General features: G+C 27.8%; 1 protein-coding gene across 4 annotated transcripts; it reads left to right on the top strand.

Annotated features, from left to right (window-relative positions):
- On the top strand, nucleotides 1–27,720 carry LOC101237567 (mpv17-like protein 2). 4 transcript variants are annotated; one of them, XM_065801313.1, is made up of 8 exons: nucleotides 16,511–16,596; nucleotides 20,161–20,213; nucleotides 20,517–20,780; nucleotides 23,909–24,081; nucleotides 24,220–24,296; nucleotides 27,228–27,257; nucleotides 27,349–27,447; nucleotides 27,541–27,720. In XM_065801313.1, the coding sequence occupies exons 3-8, from the start codon at nucleotides 20,554–20,556 to the stop codon at nucleotides 27,580–27,582; spliced, it is 648 nt and encodes a 215-aa protein (XP_065657385.1). In that variant the 5' UTR covers nucleotides 16,511–16,596; nucleotides 20,161–20,213; nucleotides 20,517–20,553; the 3' UTR covers nucleotides 27,583–27,720. The 4 variants fall into 4 exon arrangements, with proteins under 4 accessions (XP_065657384.1, XP_065657383.1, XP_065657385.1 ...); XM_065801312.1 differs by lacking the exons at nucleotides 23,909–24,081; nucleotides 24,220–24,296; nucleotides 27,228–27,257; nucleotides 27,349–27,447; nucleotides 27,541–27,720 and adding exons at nucleotides 1–307; nucleotides 10,309–10,481; nucleotides 16,198–16,274; nucleotides 16,362–16,391 and having other exon boundaries at nucleotides 16,498–16,596; nucleotides 20,517–20,745; XM_065801311.1 differs by lacking the exons at nucleotides 20,517–20,780; nucleotides 23,909–24,081; nucleotides 24,220–24,296; ... (1 more) ...; nucleotides 27,349–27,447; nucleotides 27,541–27,720 and adding exons at nucleotides 1–307; nucleotides 10,309–10,481; nucleotides 16,198–16,274; nucleotides 16,362–16,391 and having other exon boundaries at nucleotides 16,498–16,596; nucleotides 20,161–20,468.

Raw genomic sequence — 27,720 nt, 5'->3', positions numbered from 1 at the left:
GTGATAATGATGATTATTTTTTAGCATGTGAGTAAAAATCTCTTATTATTACAGATGGGCATCACAAAATGTACTTATTTATCTCCAAAAAAGTTCATATCACAAATATAAAGCAGTTTTTTTATTTTTCAAAAAGATATCTTTCAATACAACAAAGTGCAGTTCAAGCTTATAAAAATTTATTTCATTCAAAATATTTATTTTATACCAATACTGCTATCTATATATCTCTTTGTTGCACTGGAGATTGTATTCAACAACAACTTGAAAAATATTTACATAACAAAAATGCTCCTTATAATTTCAAGTATGTTTTTTTTTACTGTTTTAATTGTTTGTTGCTATTTATTATAATTTAAAAAAGAATTTTTTAATTTTATGTAAAAGTGAGTAAGCTATTTTTTTTTATTGTAACTTTGTTATTTTATGATGGTCTTGTTGGTATCATAGAAACATTGTGACATAATTGCTTAGCTTTAACCCATTAAAGTAGTTGCATCTCATTATATTTCATTATAGATATCTCATCACAAGGAAAAAAAGACACTGAAACTATGATGATTATGACTTCATGGTTTTAGCATCTTTATTTCTGAGTTTCCTAACATTCACAATTTAGGGCATTTTTGTTCTTTAAAAGACTCTAAGTTTTCTGCTTCTATACATACCTTTTTCTACTGAAACTGTCTCTACATTCTGATACCTAATCATACGTTTCTTGTGAAACCATTGCTGACAAAATGTACAAACAATAAAAAAAAACTAAACTTTTTAAAATAATAATTAATATTTACATTCGCTATTTTACTTTGTATATCTATTTTTACTTTGTGTAACTACATATTTTTTACATTCACTTCTTTTTTTTATTAATTATGCGTTCACTATTTTGCATCCACTATTTTTTTTTGTATTTAAATATGATAATTCAAAACAACCTAGTAAAAAAAAAAAATTTAAAACAATTTAGTAGGAGTGGGTAGTAGTAGATGTAATGATTTTAGAGAAGTAATTGTTGATGAAAAAACAAAAGAATTTTTTTTGGTAATTTTTTTGTTAAGAATAGAAAGGTTTACTAACTCCTTCTGCTTATGTAAACAATTGAACTAGGGGTTTTATAACAGTTTTCTGTCCCTGTTTTATTATTTTCTTATTTTTATTATATATACATCTTTCAGTTTTGTTGCGCAGTCAAAAGAGTGAAACAAACATTTGTTGCGCATTTAAAGGAATGAAACATACATTTATTGCGCATTAAAAGGAATGAAACACATTTGTTGTGCAATTAAAGGAATGAAACACTTATTATGATTTCTTAGCATGATTGATGTTAAGTGGTGTTAGAGTAGCCTTATAAACAATATTTTTAGTTTGGCATTGATTTTCTAAAGGACACGTAGTTCTACCTATGCATTTTCTAATATTATTGGTATTTTTCTTGCGCAAAATGTGTTGGTTGTGAGACTTGATAATAGTACTGATATTTGGCATGCAGCTGTAACTTATTTTCACAGTATTTTTGTTAAAAATTTTGTGCAGCTTGTGGTGTGCTGGAAAATGTAAGTCAATTAAATTCAAGAAAAGGTTTCCTTATTTGATGACAACATTCTTACTGAAAGGGGTATTAAACCATATGATGTTTCATTTGCATCTATTAGTATCACGATTAGTAAGTTTAAATTAGGATGATATTGGATGTTGTTTCTTGTATAATGTCCAGACTTTATAAGGGCTTCTTTGTAAATAAGAGCAGAGTTTTAAAAAGTTATTTTGCTGGAGGAATTTGATGACTATCTTTGTTCAATAGAGGTCGGAAGCTGTTTTAAAATGTTTGGAGGGTGATTAGAGCTTGCATGGTGGGTGATTAAAGCTCCTTCTATAAACAAGAAGCTTCTTATCTCTTAGCTTTGCTGAGCAGTATGTTACCATTGTTAATGATTACAAATCTTTCATTTATCATGCACATAAATCTCTATTATTTAATGATAACGAAGTTTGGATAAAAAAATCAGGAGATTTATTTGAAGTTGCCATGGGAGCGTTTGATGGTGCTGAGGTATGTGAGTTGGTTGGAATTTAAAAAAAAAGAAAAAAGTTTTGTTTGCTATTCTCCTAATATAAAAAAACAGTTAGAACCTTGTCAAACCAACGTGACAAAAAAACAACTTATGCGTATATATATAAAAAGAGACCCTTTTAAAATATTACTATTTAAACTAATGTAGCTAGAAAATACGATTTGAGTCAATAGAACTAAAAAAGCAACTAACCTTAGCCAAATTATTTCCACCAAGAAATATGGAAGGAACTGATTTTGGAAAAATAAGTCTTCTTCTAGAAGTTGATTTAACTATTTCTTCTTTAAACTTGTCAAAGCAAGAAGCATCAAAATGTATGGAGCATATTCTAGTATTCTTAGAGATGTTATTTAATCCAATGGCCTTTTTCCATAAATCTGCAGCAATTGGATCCAAAGGTAGTATAAAGAAGGATATATGATAACTTGATTTTTCATTACTAGAACAACCAATAACTTCGCAATATTTCATTATAAGTTTTGGTTATAAATTTACTAATTAATATTTTATAACCGCCAAATTAAAACTGTGAAGAATGTTTTTTATGCCTTTTTATAAAGTTGACACTGTACCAATTTACACACAGTTTTTCATTAATTATACAATAAATAACGTTTATGGCAATAATTCAAGACAGATGACTATTAAAATTGTTATTGTGTTGAAGCGTGTGTTAATAAACATATTGTATTTAATATTTCCTAATTTATATGTCCTATTTCGCAGGTATTTTACATTTCTCTTATCAAAAAACTAGCAAAATTGACAATGAAAGGTTTTTTGTTAAACGATTTTGATAAATAAAATTGACTCGATAATACTACACTTTTTTTGCAATCTTTAACAGTAATTATTTAACTTAAAAAATAAAATAAAATGAGCAATGCATGTTTTATAGAATAAATTTTATTAAATATATCTCACTTGATTAAATAAATATTTTGAGAGTATATGTAACCCGATGAAAAGTTTAGCAAATAACGGATTGTCCATAATGTACGTACGCCTAAAATTTGACCCTTGCCCCCCCCCCTCCTCCATTGTTCCACATTTTGCTATAGTTTTTTTGAGTACCCTCCACCTCCCTAAAACTATCTATGCTCTTAACCTACCCACCCAACATTTTATGATATTTTTTTTACATTAGTGTCTCCATACTTTTATAATTGACCCCCTGCCCTCTACCTCATATAACCTCTTTGCAGACCCCCTCTCCCCACCCAAGTGTATGTACTTTATGAACAATCCCTAAGTACTGTTAATTAAACTTTTATAAGGTTAAAAAATGCAAAATAATTTTTTTAACAGAACCTTAATACAGATAATATTACTTTAATAGCAATAAATATAACACAAAATTAATTTATAGCAATAAACAAGCTTAAAATGTCTAAAATATTTTTACTTTGTAAAAATAACAAAAAAATAATAATTTAAAATAACTAAAAAAGTTCTATAGTAGATTAAAAAAAAAAAACTTTTATATAATGATAAGTAACTAAACAAATTCTTTAATAATCTATAATGGAAAAAAAAATCTATAACTTGCTAACAAAAAATTTTTTTAAGATTTCTTATTGAAATTCTATGTCATTTACTAAAACTCTTTGGAATTAAATGCGCTTGAATAAATTATAATGTCTGTAGATTGCAGCGCATATTTTAAAGATTTTGAGAGAATTGCTACTGTGGAGACAGCGAGCTTCAAGTAAAACAACAAAATTTGTTTTTATTGGTATACATTTATTATTTTATTTTACTTAACAAAAATTCTGCCCAAACAAATTTTTTTTATCATTCTTTTTATATAAACACAACTTGTCTCCACACTTTTTGTTCCTTTTTATGGAAACAATAATTTAATGACGTTTGTCTTGATCATGATATAAGTGAACTTGGATTTATTTATGAAACGTAACAGAGGCACCGGCCTGACCTTGGCTAAAAATGAGACTTCTTGCAAACCTGGCCCTATCTATATTATAAGATTAAACATGGTTTAAAAGCCAGGGCTAGAAAAAAATTTATAATACTTTATATAATATAATTTTATAAATACATTTACTATTTATTAAATGCAGGCATATATTTATATATTTTTAAACTCTAATTTACTTCCAACAAGGTTGCAAACAACCCACCATTAAGTTATGAGTTACTTTAAAATAGTGGTTAGGTTAAAAAGCTAGGAAACCATTAACTGAAAGCTTAAAAAGTTGTAGGTTGTATAAAAAAGAAAAACATGAAGATGGGTAAGAGTTATAAGGTTTTTCTGAAGTGCAAGGAAAAAAAACAGGATTAATAAAAGATTTTATAGCATAAAGGACAGATACAGTAAAAGGATGCAACTTGTTGAATAAGAAGCTAAACAAGAATGAGTTTTGGTTTATCATAATAGAGATGATAGCTTATTTTAGCGATGACCATGATTAGAGAAATAGCATAAAAGAGGAAGGCTAAAGCCTGCATTATGCAGCCCTGTTCATAAACTCAGCCCCTGCCCCAGCTATTTTTAATCAAACCCGGCCCTGGCCACGGTCAAATATCAACCCCGTTTGCTTACTAATGAAACTAAACAGCGTTCTCACAAAAGAATCTTAAAAATTGGCACATCTGTTTATACCACATAATGTTTTGAAACCGCCCAAAGTAATTGAAATGATTTAATAATAGATTATCTTTTAATGGAGAATTAAGGAGCTAAGGTGTATTTAACTATAATTTAGATTAAAAAGATTTCCAAAAGGTTTTCATGAAATTTCACAGTCTTTGATTAAAAAAAAATTACCAATCATTGTTAAGAAGCAATGAGTCAAAATTTCAACAGAGCTAATTCAAAGAACTCATTCAACAAACATAGTTGTATCTAAGATGTAATAGACCAGGCGCTTTGCACAATGCACGATTGATGTCAAAACTGTTATATTTTATAAAACTTGTACTGTTGAACAAGAAAATCAGCTTGGTACTTTAAGTTTTTGAAAGACAACAACTTACTAAGCTATAAATGATTGTTCAGTTTGTTATATTTTATACTCCATGGTGGCTAAGTGCATCTATATCTTCACAGCTTATGCAAATTGTTTAAATCTTATTAATGCGTTATTAGAGTATAAAGCTATTAATGCAACTATTGCTAATGCCGTTCTAAAAGCTTTTGGCACATTTAGTAGCTCACTGAGTAGTTGGCACACCCTCTTTAACTTAAGTAGTTCATTGCTCTCTCTTTGCTGTCTCTCTTTAATAATTACTTAGAGGACAGAGGGTAAAAGTTAGTACATAAGAATTAAAATTAGTACAAAAAAGTTAAAGTTAGTACAAAAGAATTAAAAAGTTGTGACAACAAATATAATAATTTTGATAAGAAAAAAGTCGGGGTTTTGTAAACCTATATTTCCAATGCTTTCTGAAATGGCTGTGAATGATCTGACTGATTTATTGGTAAAGACTCCCAAGCATTTTTCACCTTATAAATATAAACAGTAGATTTTCAGGGAACCAGTTACAGAATGGCAAAAAAACAAAAGTTTTCTTGCATCAAAAAATTTGATTTCTTATTAACTCTGTTGAACCTGGAGTAAAACTTTGTTGAAATTTCGGGAACTGATGAAAAAGATACATTGCAGAACATGCAAGTTGTAGAAAGCAACAGAAATATGTTATGGAACCAAAGATATATTAAATTCTGATCAGATTGAAATATTAAATTCTGATCAGATTGTCAGAATTTGATATACCATGTGATTGGTTCTAAGAGTTATTTCTTCTAGTTTTGATTTAATAAATTTAATTTTTTATATTGTACGTATATTAGATTTTTATATACTGTACGCTCATTTAATAGTTGATATAACATCAGCTTTTTTGTTGAAATTTGAATTTATTTTACATTTTTTAGTTTAATGTTAAAATTTTTGACTTAACATGTTTATGTACAGTATATACAGCCCTCGGAATTATAAAAAATGTGGTCAGCAAGTTATTGCTGATATTAAATTGATAAAGGACGGCATCAGGTTGGCATAATATTTTTGACACAAAGGTCTAACCATAAGACATAAAAAAGAGGTCGGCAATTTTTTCTGGACCTCAAACATATATATATATATATATATATATATATATATATATATATATATATATATATATATATATATATATATATATATATATATATATATATATATATATATATATATATATATATATATATATATATATATATATATATATATATATATATATATGTATGTATATAGATATATATATAGATATATATATATATATATATATATATATATATATATATATATATATGTATGTATATAGATATATATATAGATATATATATATATATATATATATATATATATATATATATATATATATATATATATATATATATATATATATATATATTTATATCAGCGCTCAAAATAATTATTTAAAGGTTGTCTGAAATTTAGAGGTTGTCTAAGGATCGGCTGAAATGATAAGAATTGAAAAGTAGACGATCAAAAAATTTTCCAAATGATCAAATTATTTGTTAGTTTGTATCAAGTTTTTATGTTTAGCAATTTTTGCGTCACTTTTTATGTTTGTGCTTATTAACACTGCTTATACCGCAGAATTCCCACTTAGTTTAAAATTCCAAAACAATAAAAAAATCAAAATAAAAGCTTATACCGGGCCTTGTTTTAAAGTGTCACATTGTAAATACGAACAAGCCTTTTGAATAAGTTTTTTTTAAGTGTTTTGTTATAAAGGCATATTAATGAGCCTTTAAAAAAAAAAATTTGCGATAAGTTGTCCGGCTTATCCCAACTTATCCTAAAAATTAACAAATAAGAAGTTAAGTTGATCAAGTCGACTTTTGATTTGTCATTCGATTATGCAAAGTCATTTATTCAAAATGTTAAAAAACTTTATTTTCTAATCACCTTAAGATATTTTATAGCGCATTATGTCATTAACTAAAATATTTTTATTATGAACATCTCGTCCATTAATGAATATTTTTTTATATTTATATTACAAAATATTTTTGTTATATTTATAATATAAGTATCTTTATTTTATTTATAATAAATATATTTTTTACATTTATTTAGTTAAAACTATAGATTAAACTAAACGACTGTTTGCAACATTGTAAACAATTGTTTAGTAAAAGCATTATTTAATATTGACAAAAAAACCCAAATGAGATCAAAGTATCATTCATTCAAAGTTGAATTGCAAAAATGTTTCTTTTCTCTTGCGTTCATACTCCATGAAAAAGCTATTCAAATATTAGTGATCGAACTATTATGGTTTCGGTTACCGAAAAGAAATGATTTTTTTTACAAAAATGATACAAGAAATGTTAGGAACCTTTAAGAAAAAATTTGTTGATTAAAACTTTATTGAAAGAATATTTATTTAAAAAACAATCGAAATACAAAATAGAAAGGTTTTGAACTATTTATTATTTGATTCATCAGAATCCAACTTTGATCTCATTTGGGTTTTTTTGAATGATACTTTGATCTCATTTGTCTTTTTCTTGCAAGCTTACTTGAATTAAATTTTGCAAACGTTTCTCTTTCAGAGAGTTGTGTGTGTGTCCGCTTTCACTCTATTCATTATTGAAAAAAGGCGTTCAACTTTTGCATTAGATACAGGCAAAGTAAATAATAGTTCGACAAGAAGTAGAACCAGAACTAATACATTTTTTATGGCGCTGGAGAATGTTTGTTGCCATATCTTGCAGTAACCAGTATTATATGGTATTAAGAACTTTACATTGTAATTTACTAAGCTATGCCAAGCATCCAAAATATCATTTACACTTCCGGTGAAACTAACATGCTGCAATGGCGTTTTGTAAAAGTCATAAATTTTTTCTATTCTTTTATCCAAGAATGCATCATTTTCAATACTCTGAAGCCAGCCTTCTGTATTTAAAATTTTTGTACTATACATATCAGGGATATTATCACAGGTTTCTAAAAGTTCTATGATAGAATTTGTTACTTACTCAATAAGAATAAACTTTGAATTTAATACTAAATGTTTAGCATTTACAAAATTCCAGCTTTTTCAATCACTTTGGCAAGGAAACATTTTACTGTTGGCAAATTGATAAATTTTGTCTTTTGAATACAATTTAATTGGTTTTTAGCTTGTTGAATAAACCTTGATGAAGCTAATACATCAATCTCATCACTTTGAAAAGATTTTGACAACATTTTTGCCGGTGCTAAAATTTCGATAAACAATGCTTTGTAAAGTGGTATTCTTGCAAGAACCCATTTCACGTGGTATCCTTTAAACTTAGCTCGTTCAGCATTTGTAAAAGCGCGATCTTCTGTCATATTTTCCAGATGTGTTAAATAAACACTGTATTTGCGTAATATCATCTCTAAAGCCCGAACTTTATGTGCAATCCATCGTGTACCTAAAAATGAAACTTTTGCTATCTATGTTTTACTTTATAGTCAACAAATTTAAGAATATTAGCGGATCCATCCCGCATAATTAAAAATGTAACATAAATAAATCAAGCAAAATAATACCAGAGGCATTCTTAGGTCGGTAACCATCAATGTTTTATTCATCATCTTCTAAAATAGATACAAATTCACCAAGCTGCCTTAATATTTTAGGCGATTTTTTGTAAATGTAATGCATTCTTAAAATAATGCAATCAACATCATTAAATGGTTCAGTCTTTCCTAATTTATCTTTTAATGATAACTTGAGACAATGTGCAACACACCAACTAAACGCGATCCATGAACTTCAGCCGTGAGCAACATTTTAACACCTGATTTGCCTTCCCTATTTACAGATGCACCATCTGCACCAAAACTAACTAACTTTTTAATGTTTTTAACGTTTGTTTTTGGAATTTTTAATATAAAGTTCGACTTGCCAATTAAAATTCTTGCCAATTAAATTGTTTGTCCAGAATTGATTTTGGGAGGTCAAAATTTCATTTTTTTCAAAAGTAGATGATTGTTGATCGTCTGCTATTCCAAGCTCTGATATATATATACACACACATACATCCCTTGTAATTAGGAAAAAAAAGGTTGGCAATAATCTGTGTGAGATTGGCATCAGGTCGGCAGAAAAAATGTGAAACAAAGGTTTGACCATAAAACATAGAAACAAGGTCGATGATTTTTTGCCGACCTCAAACACTTCAAGTTTGGCATTAATTAACCCTACCCTAATTCCGAGGACACAATTTCATTGAAAACATTGGGAAACCATTTTATCAAAAACATAGGGTCTAAATGAATAAAAAAATTTTAAGTTGTGTAAAATAGGTGTCTGCATCCCCTCTTCCATTGGCCCTCCCCAAATAGCATAAAACCCCAAATAGGTTTTTGAACTTAGCTATCCTACTCCCGTTATACCAAAAAGCTACTTCAAACCAGAATTAAGTAAAAAATATATCTTAGGTTGTCCCTTGATTTGTCTTTTATTTGTATGTTAACAATAGAAAAACTTCAATTTTGCTCTTAAATGGTATGCCTAACTTTAAATCTGTCACTGCAGATTATCCAATTAAACTAAATCAAAATAAACATTATCCAATTAAAATAAACATTATCCAATTAAACTCAATTTTCGCTCAGTTCTTCACCAAACCAAAAAGTAACCTCACCAAAAAATGTCAGGTTTGTTTACTCCAAAATTTAAAATTTTTATTATATATATATCCCTCGGATGTAGAAAAAAAAAGGTTGGCGAAAAATTGACCTAAAACTGATGTAGGTCGGCATCAGGTCCGGACCAAATTTTGAAGCAGGGCCATATATATATATATGTATACATATATATATACATATCTATCTCTCTATATGTATACATATATATATACATATCTATCTCTCTCTCTCTCTCTCTCTCTCTCTCTCTCTCTCTCTCTCTCTCACTCTCTATATATATATATATATATATATATATATGTATATGTATATATATATACATATGGATATATATATGTGTGTATATATATGTATATATATATATATATATATATATATTATATATATATATATATATATATATATATATATATGTATATGTATATATATATATATACATATGTATATATATATGTGTGTATATATATATATATTTGTATACATATATGTATGTATCATTGTTGCATTGATAAAATGTTTTTCTATTCAATTAGGTATAAAATATGTATATATAGTAAAACTATTTATAGGAGAACAGGTTGCATGTTGTTGTATGCCATTTTTGCTGCTCCTATCAACCATTTTTGGTATATTGGTCTTGACAAGCTTATTATTAAAGGCTCTATACATGCTATTGTTGGAAAAAAGTTATTAGCAGATCAGTTAGTATTTGCTCCATTTATTATTGGATACTTCTTTTTGAGTAAGTTTTCAAATGGATCATTTTTAATTTTTTTTTTTTTTTTTGTATTTTATATATTGTATTTTATTTATAATTTTTTTAATTGTAACTTAGCTGTAGTTTATGGAAGACCAGATAATAATAACATTAACATGATTGATTGTTGAACCCAAGAACTTTTAGAAAATACAATTTATTTGACTATAAACATTTATTATACGTTAGGTTTTAAGTCTTTTTAACTGCAAAAATAGATTTTTACTATTTTTTGTTCCATTATATTTGGATAATATATTTATTTACATTTCTTTTTATTTAATAGTATAAGTAAAAAAAAAATTGGATTTTAAAATTTTCACCTGTTATATAGTTGTTAGATAGTTATATTAGGTACGTGACATGAAATTTTTAAATTAATCAAACACTAGATTGTTATATATCATTGGAAAGGTTTTTAATTCAGTATTTTAAAAATGAAAAAATTATTAAAATTGAACAATTCTACAAAAAGTTATGGCATTTTGAGTGCCGAATTTTTGATATATGGACTTCTTGAAGAAACTGTGATCAAATTTGAGGTTTTTTAACTTAAAACGTCATAACTTGGTCAATTTTTATCGAAATACATACAATTTAGTATCAAAAGATAGGTCTAACAAAGGGCAATATATATATAGAAAGAGTGTACAAAGGGCGCTAGAGGTGCGTCTGCAAAACTCTTTATTATATTGAAAAATGTAGATTTTTTAAAAGAAAATATTATTTAATTGAAATTTATAACTTTTATTTGTATTTTTTAATATATTCCAACAAGGTACCATCAAATATGATTTGGATACTTTAGGTTGATAGGCTAGAAGTCCTTTTGGCTTTGGGCGCACCCTCTGATCCAATATCAAGACTTTTACTTAGTATCTTCATATAAAAATGCATGCATTTTAGTATCAAAAGAAAGAAAGGTTTTAGGGATAAATGTGTGAAAAGGGTACAAGAGGGTATTATTCGGAAGCTCTACACCTCTCACACCTTGGGTAGGGTGGGTTAAAACTTAAATATTATTTTTTTGTAATAATAAATAGTATTTATATAAAACACAAATTTTTCATAAAAAAATCAAACTCAACTATATACAAAAATTAATATACAAAAAGATTATATACAAGTATCAACTTAATAAATATATACATACACACTATACATACACCTATCAAGAAGTGTATATAGATTTAGCTAAGTGAATCTATATAAACTTATTAATAAGTATATTTATAGTTGTTAATAACTACATTCCTGATTCCTCTGCCATCCCTCTTCCATCATCAGTTCCATATGCGGAAGGCCCTTTTTGATTTAGGCCCAGGGTGGCTTTGGCGCCAAACCAAAAAATCACTCATAGACAAGTCTATATTTAAAACAAAAATATTAAATGAGTGTTAGAAAAATTAAAATGAAAAACAAAAATTAAAACACAGTAAAAAACTTACCAAGGAGGTCTTGGTTTTCACTCTGAGTGCAAGATGGCAGTGATGACGTGGATGAAGCTGGTAAATTTAATTTTTAAAATTTTTAATATAAAATAAGTTTAATAAAAATTATAAAAAATAGTGTTCATTTAGTAAAAAAACCATTTAAAAAAACAAATTTACAGCATCATTAAGATATATCTACCAAGTTCCTCCCTTTTGCGCCTCTTACCTCCTTTAGTGTCTAGAGTGTCTTTAGTGTAATAGAAAGTGAGAAATACCTTTTATATTTTCGCTTCAAGACAACACAGCATCAAGACAAACAAAAGTCATTTTTTTAAGCTGGTTATCAATGAAGCTTATATGAGTGTTAGTGGTTAGCAATGGAGCATATATTGATTTTAAAATGTTAGGGGCAAGAGTATTCCCAAAAGAATCTGTTCTTCTGCAAAACTGAACAGTTGGATTAGATTTACTATTTGTAATTATTAGCAAAACTTTGTTTCATTAACTGACTACCAGAAACATGATTAAAAGTTGCATCCTCACCCAAAACACAAAACTTTTCCATTCAAGGCTCAGTAGGGAGTTTTCCAAACAATGCAAGCTCTCACATTTCTTTTATTGCAGTTTTATTACAAAATGCCTCTCTTAGAATTGCAAAATTTTACATTATACTGTTCCAACAGTGAGGAAATGTTTAAACTCACTGTAATGCTTGATAAAAATGAAACAATTATGAAAATATGAAGCCGATTTCCATGATATCTAGGAATAATACTTCGTAGTAGATCATTTTCATTTGAAAAATTTACAAATCCTTTTGGATCACCTTTGACATCTATAAACCTCATTTTGTTCATGGCTAAAACAATTTTAACTGCCATTCAATCATTTCCAAATAACTAACAACTCTCACACTCAAGAGAACATTCAAGCGACATGAAACTGCACACTCAAGCGACATGAAACTGCAATTGTGTCAAGAGGATGCAAATGGCAGTTCAGCTCATTCAAACTCTTGCCCCAGGTTGCACAAACTTTGCTTATAGTAAGATGGTTGACTGCAACTCTGTCTGACATTGTGTTAGATATACTTTCAATAATCAAGTTATGACATTCATCAAAGCTACTTTGGTAAAAATCTGAATAAACAAATACTATATAATCAATTGAAGTGCATATATGACTTTCATAATCAAATACTGTTCCTCCTTGTAACTGATCTAGAGCAAACACAAGACATTAATCTTAAGATGTTAAGTTAATGCTATTAATGTGGACACTTTCTTGTGTTGTAGCATCAAACCTAAAGTAGGATTATTATTATGCATCAAACCCAAGAGTAGGATTATTATTATGCATAGCCCACTCTGCTGCTTGCAAATCTGAAATAATGCCAAGTTCACAAGCTCTTTGCTTAATAGAACTTTGATGAGGAATATTAAAAAAAAAAACACCCATATAATACCCTATTTTTTCATAAGATATGGAATGTTACTTATTGGTTATATTACACAACAGCATATTATAAATTATTATTCTTATTTGTAATAAATTTGTTTTTTCATCTTCTGGCATAATTACATTTCTTTCCTCCTTAATCTGGAGCAAAGCATTCTCCAAACTAGCAATTACCCTGTTACTTGTAAAAAACAGCAGCATTATGCTTAGTTATGCTTTCATTTAGTTTCAAAGCTTTTTTTTCAGCTTTAAAGTGACAAATCTGCTCACTATAATTTTATTTTTTTGTGTGTGTTTTTTCAGATCTGGTATTTCTACCTTTAAAGCTTTAATTATTTTTTCTTTTTGTTTAACATTTTGTCTTAGAACACGTAATTGGTTTGGCATGCTGTTTAATTCAGTTTTTAAAAGTGCCAACTTGTTCCAACATTATTTGTAAGAGTTAGCTTTTTTTGTTTTATAGGGCCTAATTTCTCTCTAAATATATGTTTAGTTACGTCTCATTTGCTATAACCTGCAGATGTTGATGTTCAGCTATTTAAAGGAGATAAAACATTCATATTGGTATATGAAACATCTGAGAAGCCTGATGATAATACAATATTAGGCAAACTTGATATATGGCTTAAAAAAGGTTTATTGCAAAATTCATAAAAACGCTAACTATCCTCAGCCCTGCCATAATTTCTAGACCAATTCAATGATTTATTTATGAGACTTCTAACCTGATTTTTATATGCTTCTATCTTAAAATGTCTAGTGACTTGTTGAGATGTTTTGAGAAACGAATCACTATTTTTTGTAAATAATAAAAAAATATGTCCATTTCTACAAACTTTATTACACTCTGTATTAGAGTCAATGCCTATTCCCGACAATTCAAAATTAGCAGTTAAATACTTTGTGCATTCACTATAAAACACAAACTTTGTTTTTAGCTCAATGATAGCAGAAAAAAGTTTAATTTTTATAAATAAAATATAATATATTTAAATAATGGTAAATATAATGACATTAAAATCCTCCTCACTGCAAGTGTATTACATTATTGAAGTTTAAAAAGTTATCTAATTAGAGTATAATGTTAAGATGTTTGAGTATGCTTTTTTTTCAATGAAATTTGGCAGATTGTCAGAAAAAAGGTCATTAAAGGTGAGAGAATATATTAGAAAAATAAACCGGCATTCCTTTGATATATACTTGATGTCCAAACAACTACAAAATTTTACCTAATTGGAGTAGAGTTATAAAGTGTCTGAGTAGGTTTTTTTTTTCAATAAAATTTGGCAGGAAAGTAAAAAAAAAGGTTATTAAAGGTGAGAGAATATATTAGAAAAATGAATTAGCATTTCTTCGATATATACTTCATGTCCAAACAACAACAAAATTTTACCTAATTGGAGTAGAGTTATAAAGTGTCGGGGTATGCTTTTTTTTCAATGAAATTTGGCAGGTAGTAGGAAAAAAGGTTATTAAAGGTGAGAGAATATATTAGAAAAATGAACCAGCATTTCTTCGATATATACTTCATGTCCAAACAACAACAAAATTTTACCTAATTGGAGTAGAGTTTTAAAGTGTCTGAGTATGCTTTTTTTTCAATGAAATTTGGCAGGTAGTAAGAAAAAAGGTTTTTAAAGTTGAGAGAACATATAAGAAAAATGAACCAGCATTCCTTCGATTTAACAACTATAAATTCATAATAAATAAAATTTTAACTCAAAGAAATCCATGTAAAATTAAAGCTCCATAATTCTAGTATTAAACAAATATCTATGATGATACATATTTCTAAAAAATAACAGAGCAAAACAAGTTCATACCATGCAACTTTTCAACTAGCTTGAAAAAGCGTGTCACAGAATTTGGCCGAAAAAACGGCTTTGTAAAATCCGGATTTACGCATACCTAGTTATATAGATTAGAGTTCTGGCTCAGAACCAAGAGGTTTAAGTTTTAATATCTAGCTCTAGTCAGAAAAGCTTCATTGGTAATAAAGAAAGCATGAACTTTCTGATTAAATTATGCAAGAGTGGTGTGGTGGTATAGCTCGCTTCATATGCAAAAAGTTCCTAGTTCAGCTCCCACCACATCCCTGGTAGTACCATCCTTAACTTGTTTCTCTGCATAACGTTTGTGTATGTCAAGGTTTGTATTTTGTAGTTGAAGAGTTAGGAGAGGATTTTTACCACAATAAACTAGCCTCCACAACATTAGTGGCCCTCTTGGAGTTGAGGAGGTGAATTAAATAAAATAAAGATAAAAATAAATGTTCGTCCTCAGTTTTATCTCATAAAGCTGTAAGGTTTTCTCGAAGCACTAAACTTAAAAAAAAGGGTAAAATTAAATAAGACAAAAATGAAAAAGAGAATAGAATGAAGAAGATAAAATAAAAAATAAAATTGAAATAAAATTTTTTTTTTTCAAAGTTGATTGAATGAGGTGATCAAGCAAAAAAAGGCAAATTGCCAATTAATTTTTTAGTTAATAAACAAGTAGCATTATAAAACTCAATATATCATTTGCAATAATATAATACTCAAAATATCATTTACATTAATATAATACTCAATAATAAATGATGTATTGATATATCACTATTGAGTCAATATATCATTTACAATGATGATACAAGTACTCGAAATACTATTTACAATAACCTGAATAGTGCTATAATAACAATATATTAATTACAATAATAACAATATTGACTCTATTAGAAACGAATTTGTAGTTTCTTTTTTTCATATTGTTTCAACATTTGTTTATATTAATTTGAATTCATACAGAGTTTTAAAATGTTTTATTAGTGATGGGATACCTTGAGAATCAAACAATGAAAGAGACTCAAGAAGAAATTAAGGAAAAGGCTTTAACTGTTTATTTGGTATTTTTTTATTTTGGTAACTGAATTATTTTCTTTTTCTTTTTACTTATTTTTGCTTATAAATTTATTTTTAATAACATTTTTTAGACTGATTGTTGTGTCTGGCCTCCAATTCAGGTAGACTCTTTTTTTTATATAGCTTTTTAATTATAGTTTGTCTGTTACATATTTTTTTATTTTTGCATTATATACTTTTTTTACTAACTTTTTCAGTTTAATTTAGACCATTAATTTCTATTTAATCCCCAGTCACATGAGGTTGTTATATATAAATGTGTGTACTTTATGTTGGAACATCTTCTTATCATATTCCAAGCACAAGGTGAAATTATTGACTTTTAATGTGTGCTAACATTTTTTATATGTTGACATTTGATGATATGTATTATGGAATTTTGTTATGGGATCCCTTCTTTTAAAATTATAGACCACTTTTATAAAACTGTTTTGTTTTTTAACAACCTCCTATAATTGTTTTGTTTTACGAGAGCCTTTTTTAAAGCCAAAACCTTTAGTATTTTTATTTTACATTTTAGTTTAAATTAAATACAGCTTTTATAATATAAATATATTTAAAATATAGTTTATCTTTTTAAATAATAAAAAAAATAAAATATATATTATTTTTTTTGTTATTTAAAAAGATAAACTATATTACTATTGATTATTATCAATAAAATCAATCAATCTTAAAGCAATTATTTATCTTTTTCTCATATATTATAAAATGCATACATACATACATACATACATACATACATACATACATACATACATACATACATACATACATACATACATACATACATACATACATACATACATACATACATACATACATACATACATACACACACATACATTAGGGTGGAGCTTATTTTTTAAGTTTCAAATTTTGATTGTCCTACCCTCCCATTCTATTCCTTTATATATACAAATAATTACTACCAAATATGGGCTCATTTGGACAAAGTTTAGAGGTAGCTCAATTCTCCCTAGCTCCATTTCGGGAACGAGGCATACTGTAGAAGGCATTTACTTTTACCGGGTATGTGTAACCCTTTTCTCTTTATGACCCTGCGTGGTCCTTTATGCACTTTGTTGCTTGTTTTCTCTTGTTGGCCCTTCTCGCCTGTTTATTCCTTCCCATTTATTGGTTGGTTAAATCAGCTTAAATAGTAATTTATTAAATGATAATGCACAGGGTAATTTAAATGAAATTCTTTTTTAAAACAAATTAATACATTCTGCAATATAAGCTAAGTTTGAATAATGTGAATTTCTTTTTATTTTAGAATATAGAAAAATGTCAGTAGCAACTAGATCTAAAACACTGGTGTATCTACTTGGAGATTCTGTGGCTGAACTCACAGGAAGTAAGCTTCCATCTTTGCGTATGGCTCTTAGTTTGTTTTTGTATCACCACATAGACCTGAAAGAAACTACTTGACAATCATCGTCTGTTACAGTTAATGAGATTGCTAAATTTCGGCAGAAAGCTTGAATTCCAATGAGTGAATATTGAAATTGCCATACAAAACTGGAACAATTGTTTGAAGAATGGCATTTGCTAAAAAAAAAATAAAGGAAGAAAATCTGCAACTCAGCAAGCAAGAGAGGATTCTTTTATCTCCAGATTGGATGATTTATTTGATTTGGCTCATGCTAATGCTTTGAGTATGACTAACATTCAAGAAGACAACGGCTTCTTGTTTGCACAGCGAGAGAAAGGAAGGCGAGTACCAATGGCTGGATTAGATCTAACTTTGCGAATGAAAGAAAAAAGGACAGCCAAAAGAAAAAAGAAACTGTATTTCAGGCATCATCAAATGGAGGATCAGGATATGCAGCACATACAGACTGCAACTGAAAGTTGCTCATCATCCAAAGAAGATAGTTCAAATGTGGAAACTGAAGATGAGAGTGCCGCTGGAGCAGTTGGAGGCACCACATTTTGTACTCCAGCAAAAAGAAAGAGGGGCACAAAATCTGTTGTTACGCCAGGTCTGGCACCTGCATTTGTTATTGCTGAAACAGCTAGAAGTATGGGTCAAAATATTGAAAATTTTGCCGTAAATTGAGATTCAATACATCGACAAAGGCAGGAGCATCGAGCCCAGATATCAGCAAGAGCCCAGAGATCAGTTAAAAACAGAGTTTCATGTTCAAATTCCTTTGGTTATACATTGGGATGGCAAACTCATTCCTTGTTTGACTGGCAAAGAAAAGGTGGATTGTCTGCCAGTATTGGTTTCTGGCAAAAGTGTTTCTCAACTTTTAACTGTTGCCAAGCTGTTATCTGGAACAGGGGAGACTTAAGCTTCTGCGGTCTTTGGGGCAATTGAAGATTGGAATATAACCAATAGCATCCGAGCAATATTTTTTGATACGACAAGTTCCAACACAGGCAGAATTGCTGGTGCATGTGTTCTTCTGGAGCAAAAGCTTGGCAAGGAGCTTCTGTGCTTTGCATGCCGACATCATATTATGGAACTCATCATTGGTGTTGTATTCCAAGTATGCATGGGGTCAACATCTGCTCCAGAGGTTCTTCTCTGTAAGAGATTTCAAGAGAAATGGGGATTAATGAACACCGACAGATATGAAACTGGAATGGCAAGTGATGTAGCTGATCTAGTGGAAGATATTTGAGAGAGCACAATCGAATTTTGTAACAAGAATCTTCAACAAAGTCAACCTAGAGATGACTACAAGGAGTTTTTGGAACTCGCCATTATCTTTCTTGGTGCCGTACCTGAAAGAGGAATTTGGTTTATGAGCCCCAGAGCCATGCATCATGCGCGTTGGATGTCGAAGGTGATTTACAGTTTGAAAATCTGGATGTTCATTCATCAGTTCAAATTAACACTGACAGAACAACTGGGATTACGTGATGTTTGTGTATTTACGGTTCGTGTCTACCTGAAAATATGGACCACGGCCCCACTAGCTGCAAATGCTCTATACAGCAATTTGATGTTGATGAAATTTTTGCTGAAGTACTCAACCATCCATCCAGCAATTGTGAACGCTACATCAATCAAGCTATCCAATCATTTATGGTATTTGTCGCCTGAACTTGTGGTTTTAACATTCTTTGATGATCAGGTCAGTTGAACCACAAAACGATTTATGGCGAGTGTCATGCAGAACGAAGATTTGGAACAAGATCACACCAAAAGGCTTAGTGTTCCAATGGATGTATTAAAAAACAAGAATTTGGAACTGCCAAATCTATGAAATTCTTTTTAATGATGGAATTACCAGATGGATTTCTAAATGTTGATCCTGATTAATGGAATGAACGTGACAGTTTCAAACAAACAACAGAGATGGTAAAATTGTTGAAAATGGTTAACGATCATGTAGAACGAGGAGTTGCACTAATCCAGGAGTATAGTGGACTTATCACTCGCAATGAATCCCAGCTCCAGTTTCTGCTAAAAGTTGTTGAAGAACATCGTCGAGCCTACCCAGACAGCCAAAAGCAAACTTTTGCAAAGAAGCCAAAGTTTGCTTTATGTTTAAAATTTTAAATTTGTTTATGTTTAATCAATGATTGTCAAAAATTATAACATTTAATGATTACTGTCATGTAACAAGAAATGAAAAATAATCGTCAAATTTTTCAAAACTTTCTAAACTTTGGAGCACTTGAGCTACCCCTAAATATAAATATTTTTTGCTGAAATTTTTATGGGAGTGTTTTCTACTTGAAAGGAACAACTTAAAAGGGTAGGACCATCAAAATTAAAAAAAAATTTTTTTTTCATACATACATACATACAAACATACATACATTCATACATTCATACATGCATACATGCATACATACATATAACTAAGAATTAGCAAGTGTATTTATAATTCTTGTTTCAATTTTAAGGAAAGAAAACTTAAAGGAAGCATACCCCAATGTGTATCATGAATAATGACCATGTAATTCGTTGTAATCATCAATTATGTTATTAGCTACTATGGAAATATGCTATGATATTTTTAAAAGTTTAATATAATGTTATGCATTTGTTATATCACCAGTTATTATTCTTTTTTTTTTTTTTTTTTTTGCACTGTTGTTTTTAGTATTTTACTTAATAAAAGTTGTATTTATGAATTAAGAATCACCAAATAGACTGCTTTTTAATTTGTTTGTATTTAGTGATAATAAAATATCTAAATTTTTTATAATAAGTTATTTCATTTTGTTTTTTCATGTTTTAAAAGTTTTTAATTTTTTAGGGGAAAATAAAGCTGAATCATAACATTGTTTTGAGAAATGTTTTTCTACTCAAAAACAATATCACTTGTGAAATGTTTTAAAAGATTTCCTTATAGAACTTCGATTCATCAAAATTTTGTTTCAGTTTATGAGTTCAGTTTTAGCCCTAAATATTTATTGTACACAAACACTTTTTTGTCAATTTTGTTGTGTGGATCAGCTGATTTTGTTCAACAAAATATCGAAAAATATTTTTCAAAAAAAGACAGAGACTACGATTTTAAGTTAGTTTTCTATGTGTTTTTTTAAACGTATCTTTAAAATTATAGAATCATTTTTATTGACTTGTCTATATTAGTTGGGTTTATGACTTTAATTTGTCAAATTGGTTATACATGATCAAATAGTTGCTTCTAAAAACATCTAATATTGAATTAGTTTTACTTCACTATGTCCTTGCACTAGTTCTCTGAAGTTTTTATTTTTTGATATAATTTTCATTTTTCAAATTATTTTTAACCATTTTATTTTTGTTAATCATTTTCAATTTTTATAATATTTGTTTTAATTGTTTGTAAAATATAATTGTAAAGTAAAATATATTTTTTGTTTTTTAATGTAAAAAAGGATGTTGAAGGACTGTGTTGATTTTGAAAAAAATTTCTTCTTTGTTGAAAAAGTTAGCTTACAGCCATTTTAATAATTATATGTTGTCATTATTAAAGATGACTGCATGATTGTTTTAATGAATGCAGTCATTTTTAATAATAACAAAGTTTTGCATATTTGAAGAAAATTAAATTCAGGTTAAAATGTCAATATCAGTGTCATAAGCGATTTCATTATATATATATATATATATATATATATATATATGTATGTATGTATGTATGTATGTATGTATGTATGTATGTATGTATGTATGTATGTATGTATGTATGTATGTATGTATGTACACATTATATTGGGTACATTTTAGCGATATTTTAGAAGTCGAAATAATAGCTGTAAAGTAAAGTAGTTTATTTTTGCTTTGCTATTTAAAAAAATTCCAATCTAAATTAACCAATCTATTTGTAGAACTGCAAGACCAAGTATACCTGCAACTGTTGTGAAATACATAATACAGCATCAAGTGTATATGCGAAGTAGATTACATAGTTTAACTAAAACTTAATTTATGCAAAATCTTGCTCACAAATTATAGAAAAATTAAAACTGCAAATACATCTGTAACCAAATTTGTAATTATACTGCAACATAATATTCAAATTACTCCTCTTTTGAAGAGTAACATTCATTTCAATTGCAAGATTATTTATTTTAAAAAATTGTAGTAGTAATAAATTTAACATTGTTTAATTTATTTTTCTAAAAAAAAATTTTGTTATTGCCTCAGTTGTTATTGAAATTAAATTTTTTCTTGTTATTGTCACTGTTTTAATAATGACAATAAAAATCATTAATTTTATTTGATGCAAAAATTTCACCTTTGCCCTGATGCTGACATTGTAAGTACTGTATGATTGAACAAGGAAAATGCTTTTGTAAATTTTTCTATTAAATTCATCTTATTAAATATTTTGCAATTAAAAAAAAAAAATATTTGAAAAAATCTTAAGTGAATGTTTTGTGCATTTTAAATATTTTTGAAGAAACACTTGATCAAACTTTGCAATTTTTTAATGTGAATTGTATTTTAAAACCTAAATGATATTTAATTGATATTTTTCTAATACAATGAATACGTGCATTTAATGTTATGTCAATGCATGTGCTTACATCATCAGTAATGAATTTAATTTAATTTTACATTGATATGTAAAATAACATTAACTTAATTACTGTTGATGAAAGTGTACAAATATCTCACAATTTTGTTCAGTTTGGTAGTAGTGGTGTTTGCTTGACTCTTATACTTTTGGTCATCAGAAAGTTAAGCACCAATATCTTTTGGTCATCAGAAAGTTAAGCACCAATATCTTTTGGTCATCAGAAAGTTAAGCACCAATATCTTTTGGTCATCAGAAAGTTAAGCACCAATATCTTTTGGTCATCAGAAAGTTAAGCACCAATATCTTTTGGTCATCAGAAAGTTAAGCACCAATATCTTTTGGTCATCAGAAAGTTAAGCACCAATATCTTTTGGTCATCAGAAAGTTAAGCACCAATATCTTTTGGTCATCAGAAAGTTAAGCACCAATATCTTTTGGTCATCAGAAAGTTAAGCACAAATATCTTTTGGTCATCAGAAAGTTAAGCACCAATATCTTTTGGTCATCAGAAAGTTAAGCACCAATATTTTCATCAGAAAGTTAAGCACCAATATCTTTTGGTCATCAGAAAGTTAAGCACCAATATCTTTTGGTCATCAGAAAGTTAAGCACCAATATCTTTTGGTCATCAGAAAGTTAAGCACCAATATTTTCATCAGAAAGTTAAGCACCATCTTTTTCCAATATTGATTTGAGCTAGATTTTTTTGAAAAATAAATTAAATTTGGTGATAAATAGAAATCAAAAGGTTTTTATAAAAAATCCTTTCAATTTTCCGAAACAAGTGTTACATTAGTTTTGGATTCCCAATATCGTATATATTATTTCATTAGGTTACATAATAGCCTAAAATATATAGTAAACAAAATCCAATGTAGGTATAATATAGTTTTAGCGCTGACTTAAATATTAAAAGCCCTAATCAGGGTGGCCACACCTCCTAATAAATCCTAAAGTATCCTAATATTTAAAAAAATTCCCTAAAAAGACCTAAATTCTCCTAAAATACACTTGAATTTCAAAAATACTCCTAAAATCTCCTAATTTAAACTTGTTTATTGAACTTGAAGTTTTCTTTCAAACATTCAATTTAAACTTTCAAATTTTTTATTAAAATTTTTGTATATTTAAATTTTGGAAGAAAAAAATTAAAAATTCACCTAAATAATTCTTATTTTTTTAATTGTTTTTCCAAGTTTCCCCATAAAATTTCCTAAAAAATCCTTCAAAATCTCCAAAAATGTTCTAAATTCTTTTAATTTTTTAACTCAAAAAAAGTATGGCCACCCTGCTAGTGTTGAATTCAAACTCAGTTCATAAAATTGTATTAAAAGTACATGAAGACTTTTAAAGAAAATTTTATTGTCTGACTTTAAAATTAAAATCACTTTTTTTAATAATGTGGAAAGGATCAGAAGGTAAAATTAATATTTGATTTTTTTTTGAATGTTTTAGTATATTCCTATTAATTTGAAAAGTTTGTATTGAGTTTTGGTTAATGGATTTGTTTGTTTGCTTTTAGACAGTAAATCTGATAAATATTTAAATTTATTAACAAATGAGGTTTTTATAAAGTTTTTATAAATGTCCTAAGTTTATATTTCAAATCTGTATTCATCTATATGGTTTTATTTTAGACGCACATGGTTTATGATGATCTATGGTGGCGTTGCTGCTCCAATTTCTCATTTTTGGTATATTGCTCTTGATAGGCTGATTATGAAAGGATCTATACATGCAGTTGTTGTGAAGAAGTTGTTAGCAGATCAACTGATTTGCTCTCCATTTTTCACAATATATTTCTTTTTAAGTATACTTTGTTTTAAATATACTTTTTTTTTAATTGTTTTTTTTTAAAGTGTACTTTGTTTTAGGTAAATTTTTTTTTTTAAAAGCATTTTTTAATAATAATTCAATAATCATTTAAATTGTTTATTTTCACTTTTAGCAATTAGTATCCTACAGGGACATACTGTTGAAAAGACTAAAGTGGAAATTAAAGAAAATGCACTGAGTGTTTATATGGTAATATGTAATTAGTGTTTACACACACCAAAGTTTAATAACAACAGAAAATTTAACTTAAGTTATCAATAATTTTTTATTTTTTGTTATATATAAGTTGTTTAAGCTCATTATTGTTTATTAAATTTTATACATGTGTATATATGTGTATAAATGTATCTATATCATGTGTATATATGTGTATACATGTATATATGTGTATGTATGTATCTATTTAAAGTCCGAGATGCTTGCCATTGAATCATCATGAAATCGAAGAGAGCGTTGACTTTAGCACCTTCAATACGCAAATAAAAATGTGTATTTTATTATAGCTTAGATTAAAAGAGTGGCACTTGATTTAGATTATATAATGTGTTATCTTTAATTTATATATTCATTTTAAAACTTTTTTTAATATTGTTGAAGTAGTAAAAGTAGCTTATCAAGATATAAAATATAAAACATAAATATATGAATTTGAATAATTCTGTGACGATTCTCCAACAAATATTACACCTTTGTCTTCAAATCTTTGATACTGATTTTATTTTGAATAAATATACAATAAAAGTCAACTTCCACTTTTACATTGAAGAGCTGTAAGTTAAAAGTTAAGATTTGAGTTTTGAGAAAATTCTGCTCAGTCATTTTTTCCAGTAAAAATCGACCTCCTAACATCCCCTCGAAAATGTATAATATATGGTCATAAAGAACCTTACATTATTATAATAAAAGATAGTTTTATGAAAAACATCATTTTAATACTAAATAAACCTATTTTTGTGGTTATAATAAAAGATAATTAGTAAATTTATATTCTCTTTTTTCAAATAAATTTATAAGCTCATTTCAAACATGCCTTAGTAGGAAATTGTTGTGAAAATGATGACAGCACAAATGGACTTGTCAAAGTTTAAAAGTTTCCAAGTGATTAAGAATTATGTGTAAGATGGCTAGCAGCTTTTCAGCAAGGAATTAAAACATTTATTGCAAGAGATTAAATTTACACATGGAATAAAATCTGATGAAAGTTTTTCAATCAAGTTTTTTGATTGAACAACTGCAGCTTCAGATGGTGCCTGTTAGAGATAAGTGTTACTCTATGTAAGTTGTATGAAGAGATTTAGAACTATACCTTTTATCAAGATGTTGTTATTGATTTTTTGTGATACACTTTCACTCCCTCATCTAAGTACTCAAAAACTAAAAGATGTATAAAAAACGTATTTGAAACATTACCTATTTCTGAAAATATGCTGCCTATTTCTGAAAATATGCTGTTTGATGAAATGTATGTGAAACCAAGTATACATTTTTGTAGATGTCATTAAATAGGTTTATAGTGAAAGCAGGTCTGCTGAAAACCAAACTTTGTTATATGTTTAAACCAATATTTTGAAAATCAGTGTGCTATATGGTGCCAATTTATAAGCTTTCTGTCATTTTTTTACAAAACTTAATTGTTGAAATCACACAGACTGTTGCTAAACTTTGTGGAAAAATTTTATGTCTTTTATTAGACAATTTTATTGCCTTAATTTTATGCCTTATCTTTCAACAAATCGTAGCATATGCTTTGTTTTGCTTTAAATTTAGATAACCAATGGCTAGTTAATATCTCCAATCAAAATTTAATAATGCTTCACGATCCAGTACATCTGTTTAAATCAATTTGAAAAACTGGCTCATAGAAAAGTCTAGAACAGGCAAGCTGTTCTAGTCTTTTCTATAGACTAGAGACAGGCAAGTTTCTTAAAAGAATATTATCTATATATAATTACCTTAATATTAAACAAGAAGGTATGGACATACACTTAAAGCTTCATATAAAAATGTCAATGATAAACAATTTCAAGAGGTGTTAACATTTGTTAAAACTGTTGCAGCAATGGCTGGAAGTGTAATAAGTCATTCACAAGCCAAACTAAAAATACTTTGTCAAGCTTTATGGAGTTAGAAAAATGGTCTTAAAGATCACTTTTATGTTCTTGCTGGAATATTTCAGGCAGATCCATTAGGCGAGTTTGGAATATATGGGTAGTTAAATACTTTCTTGCATATGATCAGTTTGATATTGTTATTATTACTTTTAAGAACACTAATTTTTATATGTATCTTTATATAAAATTCAAATTAAATAAACTTTAGATTCTTTTTCGATAGGCAACTTTGTGGTAGCAGTTATTTAGTAAGTTTGTCTGAAGTTGTTTAGTAAATTGCTATAGGTTAACCTATTTTTTAATGCTCAATTATTCAATCAGAGCGTTGTCAATAAGAACTAAATGAGGGTGACATTAGTTATCTTGATATGTGTCTCTTCAATTGATGTAATTTTCAAAGAAGAAAATGTTGTCCTATTTTACATTTTGAGTTATGTGCAGCATAAATTTTCACCAAGTATATCCATATCTATTACCTTTGCTACCAATGCATATGAGTTTACTCAGTTTCTTGTGGTCACCCTACTGAGCATCAATATGAATATAGATTCATATTCTTTTTGTATTTTATTACCAAATGCAGAGATGCGTTTCCAGTGTGTTAGGTGCACTTTTAAACTTTTTGTATATTTCTATACAGCTCTACCTTTTGATTTAGAAGCGTTAACTATCAATACAGTTCTTTCCACCATTTTAAATTGTTTTTTCAAGGGTATAACAACGTTGGATGATCGACCCCAAATGTTAAAAAGTTTTTCACACAATTAAAACAATGTACAATATGTAGTTAAAATAGTTAATTTAAAAAAAATGTTTTTCACGCAAATGTTATTTATGCCAAAATAATTATGTTATTTATGCCAAAATAATTATGTTATTTATGCCAAAATAGTTATGTTATTTATGCTAAAATAATTATGTTAATTTATGCTAAAATAATTATGTTATTTAGAATTTTATTTGTTAAAATAATGTCTATATTATTGTTTTTTACCTTATTTATCTTTAGGTAGATTGTATGGTTTGGCCACCAGTACAGGTGATTTTAAATTATTATATTTCATTATGTTCGTGTCTGAACAAACTAAATTTAATAAAAAACTTTAAAACATAATTACTAATAATTTTAGGCTATCAATTTTTATCTCATTCCAAGTCATTTAAGGGTAATATATATCGCTGTTGCTTCATTTGGTTGGGATATTTTTCTTTCGTACTCAAAGTTCAAGGTATTTTATTTGTTGAGATTTCTACAAAAAATAATAAAATAATGCTTTAATTAATTTTGCTTTAAATTTTATCCCTTTTTTTTACTTACATAGGACTCAAATATAAAAGAAGATTACTTATCAGTTGCTGGTTGATTCTTCTTTTGAAGAATCTTATTAGCTGATTGGTTGATTCTCCTATTTGCGTATTTTAGTGAAAAAAAAAATTGTTTGCATTGTTTTTATTAACTGTTTTTAGCCAAGATCTCTAGTATTTTCTAGATTAACTGTTTA

Source organism: Hydra vulgaris, chromosome 07 (genome assembly GCF_038396675.1).
Source record: "Hydra vulgaris chromosome 07, alternate assembly HydraT2T_AEP".
Classification (NCBI taxonomy): Eukaryota; Metazoa; Cnidaria; class Hydrozoa; order Anthoathecata; family Hydridae; genus Hydra; species Hydra vulgaris.
This window is presented reverse-complemented; position numbering and strand designations above follow the sequence as displayed.